The sequence below is a fragment of the Protomyctophum bolini genome (assembly GCF_963924005.1).
Source record: "Protomyctophum bolini genome assembly, chromosome: 9".
NCBI classification, from domain to species: Eukaryota; Metazoa; Chordata; class Actinopteri; order Myctophiformes; family Myctophidae; genus Protomyctophum; species Protomyctophum bolini.
Window position 1 is genome coordinate 14,339,874 of NC_137870.1, and position 18,820 is coordinate 14,358,693.

General features: G+C 44.4%; 1 protein-coding gene across 1 annotated transcript; it reads right to left on the reverse strand.

Annotated features, from left to right (window-relative positions):
- Positions 1-5: 5 nt before the first annotated feature.
- On the reverse strand, positions 6-17,317 carry LOC308320900 (zinc finger FYVE domain-containing protein 1). The gene is made up of 12 exons (XM_080771629.1): positions 16,829-17,317; positions 15,337-15,618; positions 14,667-14,889; positions 13,626-13,843; positions 10,438-10,544; positions 9,327-9,435; positions 8,778-8,875; positions 7,299-7,416; positions 4,761-4,931; positions 3,672-3,864; positions 2,734-2,832; positions 6-1,583 (listed from the first exon to the last, which is right to left on the reverse strand). The coding sequence occupies exons 1-12, from the start codon at positions 16,967-16,969 to the stop codon at positions 1,351-1,353; spliced, it is 1,992 nt and encodes a 663-aa protein (XP_080627755.1). The 5' UTR covers positions 16,970-17,317; the 3' UTR covers positions 6-1,350.
- Positions 17,318-18,820: the final 1,503 nt, after the last annotated feature.

Below are 18,820 nucleotides of genomic sequence, written 5' to 3' on the forward strand. Positions count from 1 at the left end.
CTTCCTGTGTCAGTCAACCTGTCACTGAGCTCTGAGGGTATCGGCGTGATGTGGAGATGATGGGTTGCAACAGTGGGTCTGTGCTGGTTCTCACGTAGCCAGACCGTCTGAGAGATCTGCCTAGCCAAACGTCTGGTGATGTTTCAGTTCAATATACGGGTATGGGCTATAAGGCAGGAAGGGAAAAGCCAAAGTCTTTCCCCGGGAGACATCACATAGCTGATTTGTAGAATTGCTATTTTCACCACTATTTAAACCTTTTTCTCACAACCCTTTCTTCCCTTCCCAGAATAATTTAACAAAACGTAGTAAACAAAGGTCTTTCCATTGGTTCTGCAATGCAGTTTTAGTCAAGAATTGTAGGCCTGCCTGGGCTGTGGCTCAGCGGTCCTACCTATGGGTTCGAATCCCGATCCTGATGGCCTTTACTGCATGTCACCCCCCCCCCCCATCTCTCTCCCCATTTCCTGTCAGCCTACTGTCTGTCCCTCCATAAAAAAGTTTTTTTTTAAAGGCGAAAGCCACAAAAACAAAACATTTAAGAATTGTAGGCCTAAACTGGTAAGAAACATACAGACATATTGGTAGAGTAGACATCTCAGATTGCACGGTCTACGACGTTGAGGACTACATCTGTGCTACTATGTGAAATCTGTCAATAAAAGTGTCTTTTAGTGTATATACTATAGGCTGTGAGAAGTGTCTTTCACCTTTCCTATGCTACTGGGTTTGTTTGGGAAAGTTTTCACAAGTTCAGTTATGATTGTTTTTCCACCCGGTCTTCCCTTCTTGTCCAGTTATATTATATACCGTCTTTAGATATATATTGTTTTTACTGCCGTCTCGCAGAGTTCTTCTGCAGCTCCTTTACTGCTGGTTCGTTCAACAGTGCTTCATCGTCGTATTGATCGTCGCCCGTTTCTTTCAGTGCTGATCTACTTTCGGTTTCTCTTGCACAGTAAAATCTCCTAGTGTTAACTTTTAACTCTGAGCATACAAATTGGTCCCATTTGTACTCCTCTCAGGGTTATAATTGGAGACAATTAACATTTTTACCGCGAAAGGACAGTCAAGGAGAATGGAAATTCATCCCAGAAGTGCCATCCCAGATGGTGGCCATTTATTTATTTATTCATTCATTCAGCACTACTAGTTCTTGTGTCACAGCATCCGTGACAGTTCCTCAACCAATAAAACACGACCATTTTGTTTGTCAACTCAAACTGTTATTTTTGATTTTAAGTATCAAAAGATGATTTCCTGGGACCTTAAAGTGTGGTGCCCCTGAATTTTAAGTATTCCAGTCCAGAAGGTGTATACTGTACGACCCACAATGGGGGAGGTGTGTCGTCACAAGGTGCCCTTGCGTGCGTGGCAGCCGTCGCACACCCTGACGGGGTGGTCCCAGCCCCGGGAGGGGACGGGCTTGATGTGCGTGGAGCACGGGCCACACACGCCCTGGCCGCACGCTCGGCAGTGGTGCTTGGACATGGCGGGGGTGAAGGTTTTGGAACACTGGTGACACTGGGTGATGTCCTGGTCGGGCACCCAGTACTCCGGCCGCGCCACACCCTTCACGAAACCTGGAGGCGTTGAAAGTACATGAAAAGGAACGATTGGACGTTTTGAACAAACATGGGGAAATTCTCATTTAACTACTCTGACACCAAAATGTGGATTAAAAGTCACTGGTTTCTTTCCAAATTGTTCTGAAAAAACCCACAAGGGGAGGTAAATGGAAATTCCCTTCGAAAGGAGGTGTCATTCACTGCCGTGTGTTTTTCTCTAGATGTGCTCCGATCGATCGCCCACCGATCGGTGATCAGCCGATATTCACTCCAAATGACTCGATCAGTGATTTGGAGAAAGCGATATTTCTTTTTACCATTTTAAGTGGTATAAAAGTCAATCAGATATATATAGTTATAGTATAATATCGTTTTGCATCTTTGTGACAGGCCTAAACATTCTCCCCTCCCCCCCCCCCCCCCCGCCCCCCCCACACCCCACACACACACACACACACACACACACAGGAACAGTTTTGACGTGGTATCTATCGACATAATTTTGGAAATATTAAAATGTTCCTCTTACACAATACACACAAGATCGGTATCAGCTGATCGTGAGAAAATGTATCGGTGATCAGGATTGGCCTCAAGAAACCTGATCGGAGCACCTCATGTACATAGTGTTTGTATTTGTTGATGACATGTATTATAATTAATACATGGGACCACAGTGGAAACAAATCTTGCGTTATTCTTCTAGCCTTAATGTCTACATGCCGTTTATATTTCTGACTAATAGGGTATTCAATCAATCAAAAATGGAAGGGATTATATTCCTGACAAGGTCATTTTCTGTGAGTGTCGACTAATAGTGAATTTACAGCATGCTCAAGCTTTTTGAACCGATTAGTCAGCTTTTGGATGTTTTCTTTTTCTGCGGTCGGTTCGGGAAGTCTGCGACCTTGGAGTTATTCCATACGTCGGCGTTTAGTTTTTTATGTTGTGACTTTCAGTCCACTTGTGGTGAAAGGTAAAATGGCTGTGACTGCTTTCAGAGCGCAATGTGGTTTGAGTTTTATGGCAGCGGGTATTCCAAACGTGACCCTCCGCGACACGTTTCGAGCTTGTAGATCTGCTACTTTTATGCAACGCTGTAGAATGATCAAGTATGGCGTTAATTTAGGAAAAAACACATTGTGAGATGGAGCTGTATACTCACAGAGAGGGTAGTCCACAGCTGTGCTGACCATGTCTAGAGTGGACTGAGCCACCTCGGTCACCCTGCGAGCTATCAGGCCACGAGGCTCCACCTTACACACTGACACACAGACACAGAGGTTCCACAGTATGCATGATTAGAACATCATGCCCTCATGCACAATTGCATACACACAGCCTGGAAACCAGAACAAAAATGCCCTCTGCTAAATTGGTCTCATTTAGTGCGAGAACAATCAGGGCAAAGTATGCAAATATGGAGGGAGTTTTGCCAGGTGCTTGAAAAGCACCTGGACTACATTTGCTACTACCTCTAGTAGCGACCGTAGTGGACACTACTTACCCATAAAACCCATAGTCTGAACGGCATTAAACCCATACTCTGAACGCCGCAACGTGAAGCCGTGAGCTGAGTCATTCTTGTTTAAATTTGCCCTTTGGAAATGCAAGTTCCTATCATATCTACGCAGTGATATTAGTCTGGCCATGCCAGCCTAGCATACACCGCAGATAAAATAAATTATATAAAAAGAAAATATGAAGAAAAAGCCCACAAACTTCCCAAAAAAAGGCTCCCACCCATTTCTAACATCCATATCATTGCTGTCGGGCAGAAACCTTGTATTTCACATTTAGTTTATTCTATGGTCTCATTTTAATAAAGCTGTATAGTTTAGATACAAGCCCGGAGCGGAGACTCATCGCTCCAATAGAATGTGTTGTGAGTCAGTAGCGCTGTCGCCTCGCAGGTTTTTGTGTGACGGAGTCCAACATACACGGCCGGTTAAGACTGAGGTTAAGGTTTGGGGTAGGGTTATTAATGTCCGGCATAAAGTACTACTGGGTTGGGCTGCTGGATGCAAGGGCCAACCCCTACTATGTATGTCAGAAGCCGTTGAGAGCTGATTTCACCCCCGTGCCTATTTGGCGTCTCCTCACCCTGGTTGTTGGTGACGGCCGGTCCTCCCTGGCGAAAGCAGCCCCCACACACCCTGACGGGTGCGTTGCCCCAGCCCCTCTCTGGCACGGGCATCTTGTAGGTGGAACAGAGCTGGCAGAAACCCTCGCCACACGAACGACAGTGATGCTTCCTGTCCGCCTCCTCAAACACCTTCTGACAGCCATGGCACGCCTGGCGAGGAGGAGAGGGGAAGGGAGAGAAGTGTGCATGGTTGAGACATACTGTAGAAGAACAGGAGAACATCTAGGAGTAGGAGGATATATGCTGTCAAGCAGAAACCTCTTATCTTATTCTCCATATTCTAACCTTTTGTGTTTTTTGTAAATTAACACCCTACTTGATCATACTAGAGCGTCACACGAAAGCAGACCCACAAGCTCGAATTGTGGCGCGTTTCGAGCTTCTAGATCTGCTACTTTTGAATCCTGAAAAGTAACAGTTTTGGACATCGGTTTATACCCGACAGAGACAATAATACTAACATTAATTAGTGTGTAATTATCAGAGCGATTACTTTACTTTTCTGTTATGGTTAGGAAGGACTTGACTTAAGGGTTATAGTTAGGTTATGTATAACCTAGGTTAGGCATGTAATGGTGACACTTGAAGCTTAGGGTTAGAGGTTAGGGAATTAATATCAATCAATATCGTAATCGTCAATTAGTCTCACAAGGTGTGTGTGTGTGCACAGGGCATGTGAACTCAAACCCACAATTCAACATTTTGGTTTTAAGATGTTGATATTCATTTTGTATTCATCCTTAGGACCCTAAATCACACCTTGGAAAGCATGAGTGTCTATTTCAACCAAAGTGACTGGGGGTCATATTTTGACAGGAGGAATTGCCTGTCATAATTAGACCCCCCTGTATTAGGATGTTGTTATTAATTCATCAGCCAAAACTGCCCACTGACAGGTAGTTAGGTTTATGATTGTTACAAAATGCAGGTTGGGGTTAGGATTAGACATTTAGAAGTTAGATGTAGGGGTTACAGATACAGTCATGACTGATTTAAACGTAGTTGCGTGTGCACTGAAAAAACAACCCGTGTGTGGCGTCACTCACTGTGATCTGGATGTTGGGTCTCCAGTAGGGCGGCGCCACCTGGTCGGTGAGCCAGGCAGTGACAGCCTTGGTGGGTCCCGTGCCGTAATCTGACACGGACTGGATGACATAGTTCATGCCGTCCAGGACCCTCTGGGCCGCGTTCTGGTGGTCTGTCAGGAAGGCATCCGACTGCAGAGGGGGGGGGGGGGATGAAGCAGGGGTCGACATTAACCAATAAAGGGATATTTCAACGTGTTTGGTACTTATTTTAACATCTACCCTGGGTTTGTGAGGACCCCAGACCATTTTTGAGTTGCTTGATTCAGCATTTAGATATTTGATATTTATTGTATCATGTCCCCTTTCCTATACTTACTACTAATACTAAAGAAATCATGTTAGATTCATTGAAAACACGCGTCCTTGGTTCTGGCGACTGATATTGTCCTTCTAATTTCTTCAAACATTCTACTGAGGGTGACGGAAAGATTCAGTCACCTGTAGTTTTGAGTGTTGGTCTTAGGGACAACCAGAAGGCCTTGGTCAGAAGACCTGAGAGAACTCACATTTTGACCTGAGAGGTTTTGAAGTGGACAGTATAGTAGTTCAGAGATGTTAAGTGGGGCCAGCCTGTGTGATGCTGTGTGAGTTGGTTAAGAGGATTTTAAAATCAAAGAGCAAACCGTGTAGAGCGGCCAGCACTGGTGTTTATATGTGACCTATATGAGTCACTGTCATGCCCAAAGACATCCAGCTGGCACGTTGTTCCTGTGGACAATGTGCTTACCGTTATCTACCATTGGCAGAACCCCAAACAGTATAACACACAGTAAAACATCTACTGATTAGGTTAAGACTGAGGGAATCCCCTTGGAACAGGATCTTTTGAACCTCAGGCTGAGCTAGACTGCTAGACTGCTACATGCAGGCGCAGTCGCGCACACACCTTATAGTTTTTATTATGATTTATTTATTCTTTACGTAAATTAAAACCCTAATTGATCATAGTTTTGAGCTTGTAGATCTGCAATTTTAAAATTTTAATCCTGGAAAGTACCGTTTTGGTTTCCAACCGACAGACGATATGCTGTATTTTATTGTACATAGAGAAGTGCGGATTGGGCAAGATTTTTATTGTAGTAACCTGGTGCCTGGTATTCCTTTAGTAGTCTGAGTGTGTTGCTACCCGCGGTCACTTATTCATGACTAATATTATTGTGTAGCTAACCTTTAGCATGCGTCACCTTAGTGCTTTGGCTCTTACGTACTGCTGTACTGTGGCATTGACAACTGAATGTTCTGTGCGGGATCAGTAAAGGCCTACCTATCTAGTATCTAGACATGAAGAGAGGTAGAAAGAGGCGTGAGTTATTACTAATGTACTTGCAATGATAATCCTACAGGATGAGGAGGAAACTGTTCCACCGTACAGTATGTGGAGTCGTGAATGTTCCCTCATCTGTAACCTTTGAGCCTTGCATTCATAAAACAAACTATTATTTAGAGAAGAGTTCTTTATCTTTTAACTGTGTTGACAACACGGCAACGTTTCTAACGGCCGACCGGGCCGAGGGAACACTTCTCTCAGTACCCCATGTCTACCGAATCAGGTCACAAAACGTGATTGTTTTTGTGTCACTACAAATGCCTTCTAAATCAGTACTAGTTCTCAAAGTTTTTTGTGCCAAGGACCCTCAAAATGATATGTATTTTGCGCGCGGACCCCCACCGCCATCTGAAATGTTTTGTGCCAGGGACCCCCCCCCCCAGAAGATAAGATATTTGTTGAACATTTCAAAGTTGTCCATATTGTAGGGATTTTGTAGCCACTAGTGGCATAAGCAAATATAAAATCTTTCAAGAATGTTGCGAGCTTATAGATCGGATATTTTCTAATAGCCGAAGTATAACATAGGGTAGTACAGATTTGTACCCTACTACGAAGAAGCACTAGTGCATCTGCCATGCTTGTGAATAATGTCTAGTACAGCAAATGTTCCAATATTGTTTAGACTTGGTATACCAGTGTGGTGCTGAGGCACCACACTGCCTCTCTGCATTTGATGTGTGTGTTTACCTTGCTTACTGTAAGTCACTCTGGATGAAGAGCATCTGCTAAATGGCTACGTTGTAATTGTATAACCCAGTATACAGACAAGACTGAGTGTGTGTAGTTAGTTACTCACCCCCTCCCAGACATGTTTGACCTCTGGTCTCACTCACCCCCTCCCAGACATGTTTGACCTCTGGTCTCACTCACCCCCTCCCAGACATGTTTGACCTCTGGTCTCACTCACCCCCTCCCAGACATGTTTGACCTCTGGTCTCACTCACCCCCTCCCAGACATGTTTGACCTCTGGTCTCACTCACCCCCTCCCAGACATGTTTGACCTCTGGTCTCACTCACCCCCTCACAGACATGTTTGACCTCTGGTCTCACTCACCCCTTCCCAGACATGTTTGACCTCTGGTCTCACTCACCCCTTCCCAGACATGTTTGACCTCTGGTCTCACTCACCCCCTCCCAGGCATGTTTGACCTCTGGTCTCACTCACCCCTTCCCAGACATGTTTGACCTCTGGTCTCACCACGCCACTCTCAGGGTCCTGGTTTCCCAACCAGTACTGTCTGCTGCGGTAGATGATACCACAGCTGGCGCACTCCAGCACGTAGCTACCAGGAAGGAAGGAGGATTCGAATTCACCCGCTTCGAATGGTATCAACCGATAATTCCCAGTAGGTTACTTATCAAGCCGATCTTATCGACCTACTGCATGTAGTCTGGGAGCCTACTGGCTGCAATTGGCATTGATAAAACGACAATTAAGGTTGTGACCGCGCTGCTACGTGCTTGCGGTTATTTTTAGGTTAGAGGATGAGGAGGCTCGTCGTTTCTCAGTAGGCAGTAGACCAAAACGACCAGATTAAGGTTGGCGAACATGCGTTAAGGTTGAGACCATGCTGCTACGTACATGCGTTAAGGTTGAGACCATGCTGCTACGTACATGCGTTAAGGTTGAGACCATGCTGCTACGTGCTTGTGAACATGCGTTAAGGTTGAGACCATGCTGCTACGTACATGCGTTAAGGTTGAGACCATGCTGCTACGTGCTTGCGTTAAGGTTGAGACCATGCTGCTACGTGCTTGAACATGCGTTAAGGTTGAGACCATGCTGCTACGTGCTTGAACATGCGTTAAGGTTGAGACCATGCTGCTACGTGCTTGCGTTAAGGTTGAGACCATGCTGCTACGTGCGTTAAGGTTGAGACCATGCTGCTACGTACATGCGTTAAGGTTGAGACCATGCTGCTACGTACATGCGTTAAGGTTGAGACCATGCTGCTACGTACATGCGTTAAGGTTGAGACCATGCTGCTACGTGCATGCGTTAAGGTTGAGACCATGCTGCTACGTGCTTGGCGAACATGCGTTAAGGTTGAGACCATGCTGCTACGTACATGCGTTAAGGTTGAGACCATGCTGCTACGTGCATGCGTTAAGGTTGAGACCATGCTGCTACGTACATGCGTTAAGGTTGAGACCATGCTGCTACGTGCATGCGTTAAGGTTGAGACCATGCTGCTACGTGCTTGGCGAACATGCGTTAAGGTTGAGACCATGCTGCTACGTACATGCGTTAAGGTTGAGACCATGCTGCTACGTGCTTGCGCTTATGTTTAGGTTAGGGTATGAGGAGGCTTGTCGTTTCCTCAGTAGGCTCCCAGCATGTGCAGTAGACCGATAAGATCGGCTTGATAACTAACCTACTGGGAATTATCGGTTGATTTTCACTCGAATCCGTTGACAAATGGAAGAATACAATAAGATCAATCAAGATTTTTTTTTATGGAAGTTGTCTTCTGCACATATTGATAGTTTGTCCACTCCAAATGCTCTATTCTTCAAATAACCAAAAATAGCTTACAGTATTCTAGAAGCTTGTATATCGGCTAATTTCACTGTGCAACATGCAACATGCTTCAATATAAGACATGCTGACTCCTAGAGAGAGAGAGCATGTGTGTGTACCTACCCAGACCAGGCGTACTTGGCCAGTCCTAGCCATGGATTGTCAGAGGAAGATGATGTCTTGGGCACAACAATCACCTCTCTGCCTCCTTCATAGCATCTCTGTTGGGAAAGTGCACGCACGCACGCATGCACACACATACACACAAACAGTAAATGTGTTACTTTCATTACTGAAGTACTGAAACGGGGTTGAGATTGTTTTGGTGTTGTACGGCAAGGGTTACCGTGACCCCCAAAATATTCATATTTGAACTGGGGACCACCCACTCTGACAAGCACTCGTTTGACTTGGTTCCACAGAAACATGTTGTGAAATACTATTTTCACACTGTTTGACTCTTCTTTACATCATATTTAACAATTTGGTATTAAAAAGGTCTTAAAAGTCATTAAATTGTACATTTTGAAAAGTGCAGATACCCTGCCTGTATGCACTTATACTGTATGTTGGTCCGTTTGCCGTTGAGTGGAAAAACAATGTTGCACATTAAGCTAATTATCTGAGGCCCCTCAGTTCAGGAACCAGGCGGTTGTACTAGTCTCGTCTCACCTTGCATATGAGAACCTTGTTGTTGTACTGGTGTGCATACTGGCACAGTCCATCAGCCAAGTGGGGGACCCCGTCTTTCAGATGGTTCATTCCCATCTTACAGCGCACACTGGAGGGAGAGAGTGTTACTACACCATTTGTAGAAATGTGTACATGCAAAGGGAGCAATTACCTTTAAACACTTTTGAAAAACAGCTGCTATTTGTGTGCACAACTTTGCAAAAACACTTATTTTTTATATATATATATATATATATATATATAGCACCTGACGAAGCTCACGGCGAAACGCGTCATGCTAATAAATAAGTGTGATCCCTGGAGTGTGCAGTCCCTTCCTTGGAAGGTTTTTCTCTTTTTTTATATATATATATATATATATATATATATATATATATATATATATATATGCCAAAGTTACTGACGGTAAATGCAGAATTATTTTATGGTTAGATTTCCCCCAGTTGCAATGTAATAGCTCTGTGTGCACATCATTTCTATTCCCTTTGTATTGCATTTACATTATTTTGTTTTATATTGTATTGTTCCACTTTTGCTTTGGCAATGTAAAAACATGTTTTCTCATGCCAATAAAAGCCCTTTGAATTGGAATTGAATTGAGAGAGAGCGAGAGAGGTCAGAGAGGAGACCGTGGGAGTTGGAAGATGACTTCATACTAGGATGGTTTTCACAAAGTTACGCACATGAAAAATGTAGATGTAGTGTTTCAAACCACACCCCCCACCCACCAGTAGAAATACCCTCACAGGCCTTGAAAATAATGACGACAGAACTTTCTCTCCCGTTTCTGTGTTTATGGGATGAGATGATGTATCGAACCAGGCCTGGATTCAAGTGATTTGCGTTAAAATAAATAGATAAATAGATTTTTAGGTTTTGTTTTATTTTTTGTTTAGGTCATTTTCAAGCCTGGATTTGATAGGGACAGTTGTGGGAGACAGAAATAGGAGAGATAGAGGGGGGAGGAGCAAAGGGCCTCAGGTTGGACCCAGGCCGGCTGCACAAGGACGGAGTTTTAATGGTATCGTCATAACAGCTTTTACTATTCTTCACTTGGGCTTGTTTTGGGACGTGCTTGTCATTGACTTACTTGCAGCTGAGGCACACAGAGGAGCAGGTGAAGTACTCGTCAGGGAAAAAGGAGTACAGAGACATCCTCTCGTCTGAGATCTCCCCACAGAAGCGCTCGCTAAGGGCCTGGTGGAGGAGAAAGAGAGAGGGGGAGTAGATGGGACAGTGAGGAGTGGAGGCATGCAGAGCTCAGCACATCAGTGAGGCCGTAGAGTAGACACACACATCTGTCTGTGAATGCCTCTCTCAACTAGAGCCTTTGAACAATGTCCCAGGTTTCGTTTTTTAAAACTGGGCGGTAACAATTAGATAAATAAAACAAACCTACATTGCAGATCCAATCCAAAGTATGTAGGTCGGCCCTTCATACCGGAGCAGTGACATGTAATGACTGATTTCCAAAGCCGACATTTCAGCAACTACCTTGCATATTGTTTGTCAGGCATAAACCTATCTCCATATTTTAACTTTTTGTGTTCCGTAAATTAAAGCACTACAGTATGTGATCATACTACAGCGTCACAAAAGCATCAAGCATCAAAAGTAGAAGATCCAGGTCTGCGCTCTAAGCTGCTAATGCTGCCTAACAGTGTGTCGCAGGTTCAACTCCCGATCCCGACAACCTTTGCTACGTGTCACTCCCCATTTCCTGTTAGTGTTTCCATCTACTGTATCAATAAAAAAGGCCGAATAACAACTTAAAAAAGAAAGAGTAGCAGATCCACAAGTTCTTGTGGATCTGTAGAGCTGCTACTTTTGCATTTTCTTTTTTAATCCTGAAAAGTAACAATTTTGGACCAATTTTCCACCCGACAGACACAAAATAGAAGTCCCCAGACAACCAGTAGGCACTAGGCAGAGATTTCCGACTCTTTCCGACTTCTAGCGGCGTTTCTCCATCGGTTTTCAGAAAAACGCGCCCATTGTGCAACCACCTTTATGCTGCGTTATTTATATGCATTGGAAATGGACTTAAAGAAGACGCTGCAATTTTTTTGTCAGCCAGAACAGGGTTAAAAATAGCGGGGAGGGGGAATAAAACGAGGAATGATGACAGTCATAATGTGTCAGATGAAACAGGCGCTGTCTCCGTTATTATTTTAGTGACGTATGTTTCTCTGTCACAACCTTGTTGCAGTGGAGGCGGCGTTGGCAGAGTCTCCGTTGTCCCTTTTCGTTTTCCCCCCATATTATTATTATTGTTATTATTTTAGTAACGTGTATGTTTCTGTGTGGCAACCTCGCGCCGTTGTTTGCGTTTGTTTCCGACGTTCTGTGCGTGGTTCAATGTTTTGTTGTGGCTTTCCTACTGTCCTTGCAGTTAGCTCATAACCTTAGCAGTTGTTGTCGCTTCGAGCTGCGGTCGTAGAGTGGCTGGCTGGCTGGCTACGGTGCGGAAATCAGCCCTTCCACGGTGCGTGTGTCATAGCTTCGGAGGCAGGCAATCATAGTACGCGATTGGCTGGTGGCGTTTCTGGCGGCGTATCAGAGTATGAATAAATAATAAATAAATAGACTGTATAGACCAGTGGTAACCAACCTTTTCAAGCCCAAGAGCCCATTTTATTCCCAATTGTAAGCCAAGATCTACCACTAAAACGTGTTAGAAAAAACACTTGTTTTTTTGCTATTTCTGACAGGCTCAATGCATGTGCACACATCCACACAAAGACTAAAGCTTAAATTAGAATAAATACTTATAGTAAGTTATATTATCAATGTCAAATAATATTAAGACAAATTAGAAATAATTATTAAAAATATTTTGTTTCTCATTTCAATGAATATTCACATTGGCAGATGTTCAAATGACATAGGCATAACATGACCATATATATTTGCACAGATATGGTGACATACTCTCAGGGTCGGCCCACCTTTAATGAGACTGCTGTGACTGCACTTTATCTGCAAGCGTTTTGAAATCTGGTTCATATTTAGTGATTGCCAGTCTGAGGGTGTCATTAAGATGTGAGTCAGTCATACGAGTTCTAAACTTGGATTTTATTATTTTCATTTGTGAAAAGGCCATTTCACATAAGTACGTGGAACCAAAGTAGGCAAAGTAGTGCACCTGCAGTGCACATGACACAATCAGGGGATACTTCTCTGCTCACAAGAGACCAAAATTCCTTCTCTTTAGCTCTGACCTGCAGGTGACAGTCACTTACTAATCCAATAATCTCCATTTAAATATCTGAAGTTAATGCAAACACATCCTGCATTTTATCGGACAGCAGTTCAATGACAGTAGGCTCAGTAAAGAGGAAAGGGTTTGATACAAAAGCAGCTACTTGACTCATGCGTTGTACTTCAACAAGTTTTCATATTTCATATTTATCATAATTTTTGCTCTGTGTGCATGTGTACAGAATTCAAACTGTAGCATTGATTATTGTCACGGACAGAAGTCATTCTTAACCTTTGCATATGCCCTGGAGTGCACTCGCCTATTAGTTTGCATTGCAGACTGGTATATTCAGTATATTTTTCTCATTTTTGTTGTTGCTGCGCAGCAGTTGAGGAGAACGCAACTATGCATTCCTTTAAGCAACACAACTTCTGCAGCTGCATCCATATGTTTAGAATTTGCATCAATGATCAAATCCCAATAATAAAAAATATTATAACAACGAACAACGAAAACTGAAGGAGCACTGGAGCAGCGGCGCTATCGGCTAGTAGTCCCAACTCAAGTGTCTGCAGCCTGTAATGTCGGGTCGGAGAATAAATACAGTATGAATGACGGCGGGATTTATTTGACAACTCTGTCCTGCTTTCTTCACGAGAAGAGAAGAGCGCTCACAGCTGCTAATATGGTAGCAGCCCTGTGGCTGACCTGTCAGTTCTCTTTACGGCATGACGTAGTGTAGAATAGTTGAGATGTGAACCTGGGTCTGGGAAGCTCAGAGCTGCAGCCATTGGCTCATGATACGAGCACACGACCAATGGGACAGATCATTCAGTGTTGCTAAGATACCACCCCCCCACCACACACGCACACACACCCTTGGACGATGGGGTCTATTCTCAAACTCAGAGCCACAGCGCTCTGCTCAAAATTAATTTGCATGTGACGAGCGGCACTGAAATTATTCCAATGGGTCTGTCTGACACTTCGCGATCGACTGGAAACGTTCCCGCGAGCTACCGGTAGCTCGCGAACCCCCGGTTGGTTACCCCTGGTATAGACGGTAACCCCCTTACCTCCAGGGCGTGGAACACGATCCCGGGCTGGCGTGGGGAGCGGGTGTGGGTGTTCCTGACCTGCTGCCTCACCGCGTCCAGCAGCAGGCTGTAGTCCGTCGGGGGGGTGATGGTCTGTGTGCCTACGTACTGCACTGAGCTGAAGGCCTCCGTGCCCATGCCCAGGTCATGGAAGCGCTTCTGGAGCAGCGTATCGGCCTGACCGGACACTCTGGACTCTGCAACCAGTGTGGGGAGGCAGGTGGAGGGGTGTGGAATCATAAGTTAGTGGAGTAAACATTTTTTGTATGATTATGTTAATTTAAATTAACAATGGCTTCCTTTATAGAATGTCAACTTTCCAGGAATAGAGATGCTGACATTTCTATTATCTTGGGCCCTCCTCTGGGAGCAATAGTGAGGACTAATTATATGAAGATTATAAATGGGTGAAGTTGTCCTATAATGAATGACAGTGTTGGAAACAAGGCGCGATTTTCCTGGCGAGTTTGTGTGAAACCGCCTTTACTCACATTGGAGTGAGCACAAAAGATGTTAGAGCGGTGACAGGTACAGCAACTTTCAGCAGGAGGCAAAGAGCATATATTTTAGTGGGAATGCAATTTGAGTGTGAGGGAGACAGGGAAGGTTTGCCTGAGAAATGTTCATGTTCTCATGAAAATTGATTAGCTGCATCTAATTTTAGCTGGTAAAAGTTACAGAAATACAGAATTAAAGGTTTTATTGTCATGATTCACTAGGATCCTGAACGGCTTGATTCTAGGCTTAAGATAATTTATATACATATTTTTGTAAATCTCTATGGGAAATATTAATGTGACGCTGTAGTATGATCAAGTACGTTAGTAGGGCATTCATTTAATATTTACCAAAGAAAACACAGTTTGAACATGGAGTTAAGAGGTTTCTGCCCGACAGGCAGCAATGATATGTTTATGGAATCGTTATTCATATTCATGAATTGGAGCGTTAAGAGGGAATCAGAATCGTGCAAACCTAATTCCATCCAGACTATCACATCACTGCATGCTTTTCACCTACCGTCGCCCAGCAGCTGAGTGTGTGTGGTCTCCTGAAAGACGATGACAGCAGGACCCAGGGAGGAGAGGGGCACGTCCAGGCCACAGCGGCTGGACAGGGCCCTCAGCTCCGGGGTGAAGTGCTTCAGGTAGGCACCCGACGCGTTGCTCAGGAACTGGAACATGTCGTTGTGGAGCCTCTCTGCCCGCGTGCGGTACACCACCACGTCTGACACCGCCAGGACCTGAGAGAGAGCGGGCACAGAGACTGTGAGATCATACCTTGCAAGAATTAAAGCAGTGGTTCCCAAATTTTGGGTGGTCCGGAGATGATTAGCGTAGGGTAGGGTATCTGTACATTTCCAAAGTTACAATTTAATGACTTTTTTAGTACGAAATTGTCGTAAATGATGTAAGATCTTAAAATAAATAAAGCTGGGAAATTACTAAACAATCAAAAATGTTTATACAGAATAAATAGTAAAGTCGGGCAATTACTATAGTCGAAGCCTAAAGTATATAGCTTGCTGCTGAGCAGAAACAGAACTGGCAAACAGAGGACAGCTTCTGTTTTCGGCAGGTGTAGTTTGGTGTCGTTCCTCCAGCATTCGGAGATAGTGGAATAGTTCCTGTGCGTGGGATCCCACTCCCAATGCAGGGCTCTGCTGTCCACCGCTGGGCTTTATTATTACCTTGAGCAACAACCTCATCCTCTGGTTCTGATGGGCTGCAGCCCCCAGCAGGCCTTCGGTATCCAGGGCGACCAGGTTGAGGGTGGGGTCGTAAGCGGCCCAGACGCCCACGGTGCAGGAGTTGGGAGACTTGGATGTGTAGAAGACGCTCTGCCCTCCAAACAGGATGTGGTTGAGGGTGTGAGACTTGCCGTCTCCGGTGTTGCCGAAGATGGACAGGACCTTGACCCCCGCCACTTGGCCGCAGCCCAGCCCCTGCAGGAACTCTTCTTCATCACGCACCTGGGGGACGGGACGGGACGACAACAACAGGTTGATTGGATGGGATGGCTTAGGGTCGACGACAGAGTACAGCATCTTGCAATGGGTCTGGTCCACAAGATTCGATACACCACCAAGATACCCATGTACCTGTCTAGATACTTCCTTAATGTAAACGAAGTCCACACCCACAACACCAGAGGGAGTGCAACAAACCATGTACAACCCAGATTCGGCACAAACAAGGGACTAAATTATTTTCGCTCCTATGCCACCAAAATGTGGAACGCCCTACCAACTGTCATTAAGACATGTGAATATCGCTCTCAAAGGGCACCTACGGACGGCTGCAATTCTAAACTGGCCCCTGTAAAATCTGACTCCCCCCCCCCCCCTTTCCCCTCACTGTCTATTTGTATGTCTCTAAATGTTTTTATGAATTGAACAAGGTGGACCCTGTTGTAAACAAGTGTAATGCTTAATTGATCGTCCACTCACAGTTAACAGTCTTTGTATTGAGTTTGTGCTTGAAATGTATAATTCTGCAAACTGTTAATAAATATTTCAATCAATCAAAAAGATTGTTTGTACCGCTTTTATAATTTATACAGTGTTGCCTCTTGTCCTAGTTCTTGTTATGACTCAAGGGAATAAGGGATTTCCCCAGGGTATCCTATCGGTCTTTCAATCTGCACTCCTTCTTGTATATTAATAAACAGTAGCGTAGCCTACCTACGCAAAGACAAAACGACACACAACTAACGTCAGTTACTCAGTTATAATGAAATAAAACATGTATTATTCCGTGTCTGTGCTATTGCTGTTATTGTTATTGTTGCAGAATCATGGTGGGTGTGTATATTAAGCGCCCACACAGGAAGTCATCAACTGCTTGCTAACACACAGCTTTGGCAGGCTATTCATTTTGTCAGTAATAATATTATTATATCTCGGTTATTATCGTTATAAACTTTTAAATGATGCCGTCTTCGTGTGTCCCGCTTGCTATTTATGCCAACAACGCAACTGTCACAATGCAAAATAACAAGCGTGTCCTTTTAAGTCAAATGTGGACTGGACTTTGTTTTGTTTCCAGCAGATCTACAAGCTCACAGCACGTCGCGGCGCGAAGCAATGTGAGCTTGTAGATCAGCCGTTTTCGGAGCTTGAGCGTTAGCCACCCAGCTAGTATGGAGTTAGCCAAGTTAGTTTTTTTTACTAGTTCACACACCTGAAGGTTTTCTTGTTCGTCCACCAGCAGGAAGCTTCGGTCCGTGTCACTGTCACCGCGCCGTCCTCCTCCGTCGCCCCCCGGCTTGCCGAGACACAGCGACACGTTCACATCCATTTCTCTCATCAGTGTCTCGGACATGGATGCTGACTGGGTCACTGACTGTTTTTGTTTTTGGTGGGTGGTGGTGGTGGTCAACAACAGCACGACATGTTTCTCATTCTGAGAGGACAGACAGACAGACAGACTAAACCTGAAAGTTCACCCACACTCGAGTCCTGTCTGTCACTTCAGTCGGTCTCTCCAGTCCAGTCCTAGCATCGGTCCCAGGCTTACTTCTGCGAGGGTCCAGTCCAGACTAAGAGCCCAGAGTAGTGTAGCAAGAGAGTGGCGACACTATAGCTTTGACTCCCATTGTAACAATGGAATGCGGAAGTGCTCATTCTATCTCAATGGGATAGTTCCAGCCGGTTCCAGCCATAGGAGCAATGTTTGGAAGCAGGCACCCGCTTTGCGGCGAGAATCGCGAGATCTAGGGCGCGTTTCTATGATAGCGCACTGTGCAATCCAAACTAATAGGCGAGTGCGCTCTCGGTGCCCGTTTCCGACTTGCTAGCTGGGTACCTATGGTCGCTACTCTCCTACTCTACACTCTAGAGTAGACACTAGAGACAGAGTTACGACATTGAGGGAGCAGTCACGTGGTTCATGTACTCGCGCGAGCCCATAGACTCCAATGCATTCCGCAAACTTCCGGTTGTCCCTTTTAGAAGAGCCAGTGAACGGAGTTGTCGTAACTCTATGACTCTGGTGGGCTCTGGTCGTGCTCTGGTCCAGTCACAACCGCTCACAACACATGACACACAGCGATCACATAGCCCCGAGGAGGGCCATCCTTTACGCCGCGTTGCCATTGGCTACTTTGTTGTCACGGAAACGCTATGAAAATAAATAAAATCATAATAATTTACAATTACAATTTAGACATTTAGCAATAATAATAAATTATTATTATTCAATCAATGATTATTAATTTAATTAATAATGATCTGTACAAAAAATATATGAAACTAGAACTGCACTCTGTCGAGTGCATACTTGCTTGTTGCACACTAGTAGGTCATAAATGGCCAACTAGTGCGCAAGCAGAGCGCGCAAGTACTTTGGACCGCTGTAAACTGTCAAATCTCAGTATCTCTGTGAAGGAACGTTTGAAATGTATAATTAATAGGTGTAACTATTTGCTACCTACCTACTTTATGCATATTAAACACCTAGTATTATTAAGTATGGTTCAAGTTTCTATCTATAGAGTCATACGTATACTATATACATAATCAGTAAAATAAAATAGAAAATTGTGCCTGATCTGCTGGGACCAGAGTACGTGGTGTGTATATGTATGACTAGCTCTCAATGATGACGTAAGACATACGTATACATATACTATATAGAGTATGTAGTTGTAAGTTGATTAGCGGTATACTGTGGTTACTTTGCGCCAAAACGTGACAGCCGTCCCGCCATTTGATGCGTATGCAAGAAAAACAGCAAATCTGTGCCTGGTTTGCTGGTTTTGACATATGGTCATTTATGTAATCTGGTCCCAGCAAACCAGGCACAGATTTGCTGTTTTTTTTTAAAACACATCAAATGGCGGGACAGCTGTCACGGTGAAGAGGCCGGGCGAAATTATTACTTGCGCGCTCTGCTTGCGCAAGTAACTAGAACAATTTACAATTTACAATTTAGGCATTTAGCAGACGCTCTTAATCCAGAGCGATTTACGTACATTAAGCAAGAACAAAAGCATGGGAATACATCACATAAAAGCATTCATCATGAAACATGCGTAAGCTAAGAAAGTAACAGTGGAATATCTATATAATGAAACTATACATATATACTACTATGCTATACATATGTACTATGGCGTGCTATGACTATATACAATGCAATTCTAGTGCTGTCTACATAACATGCTATAAGTCT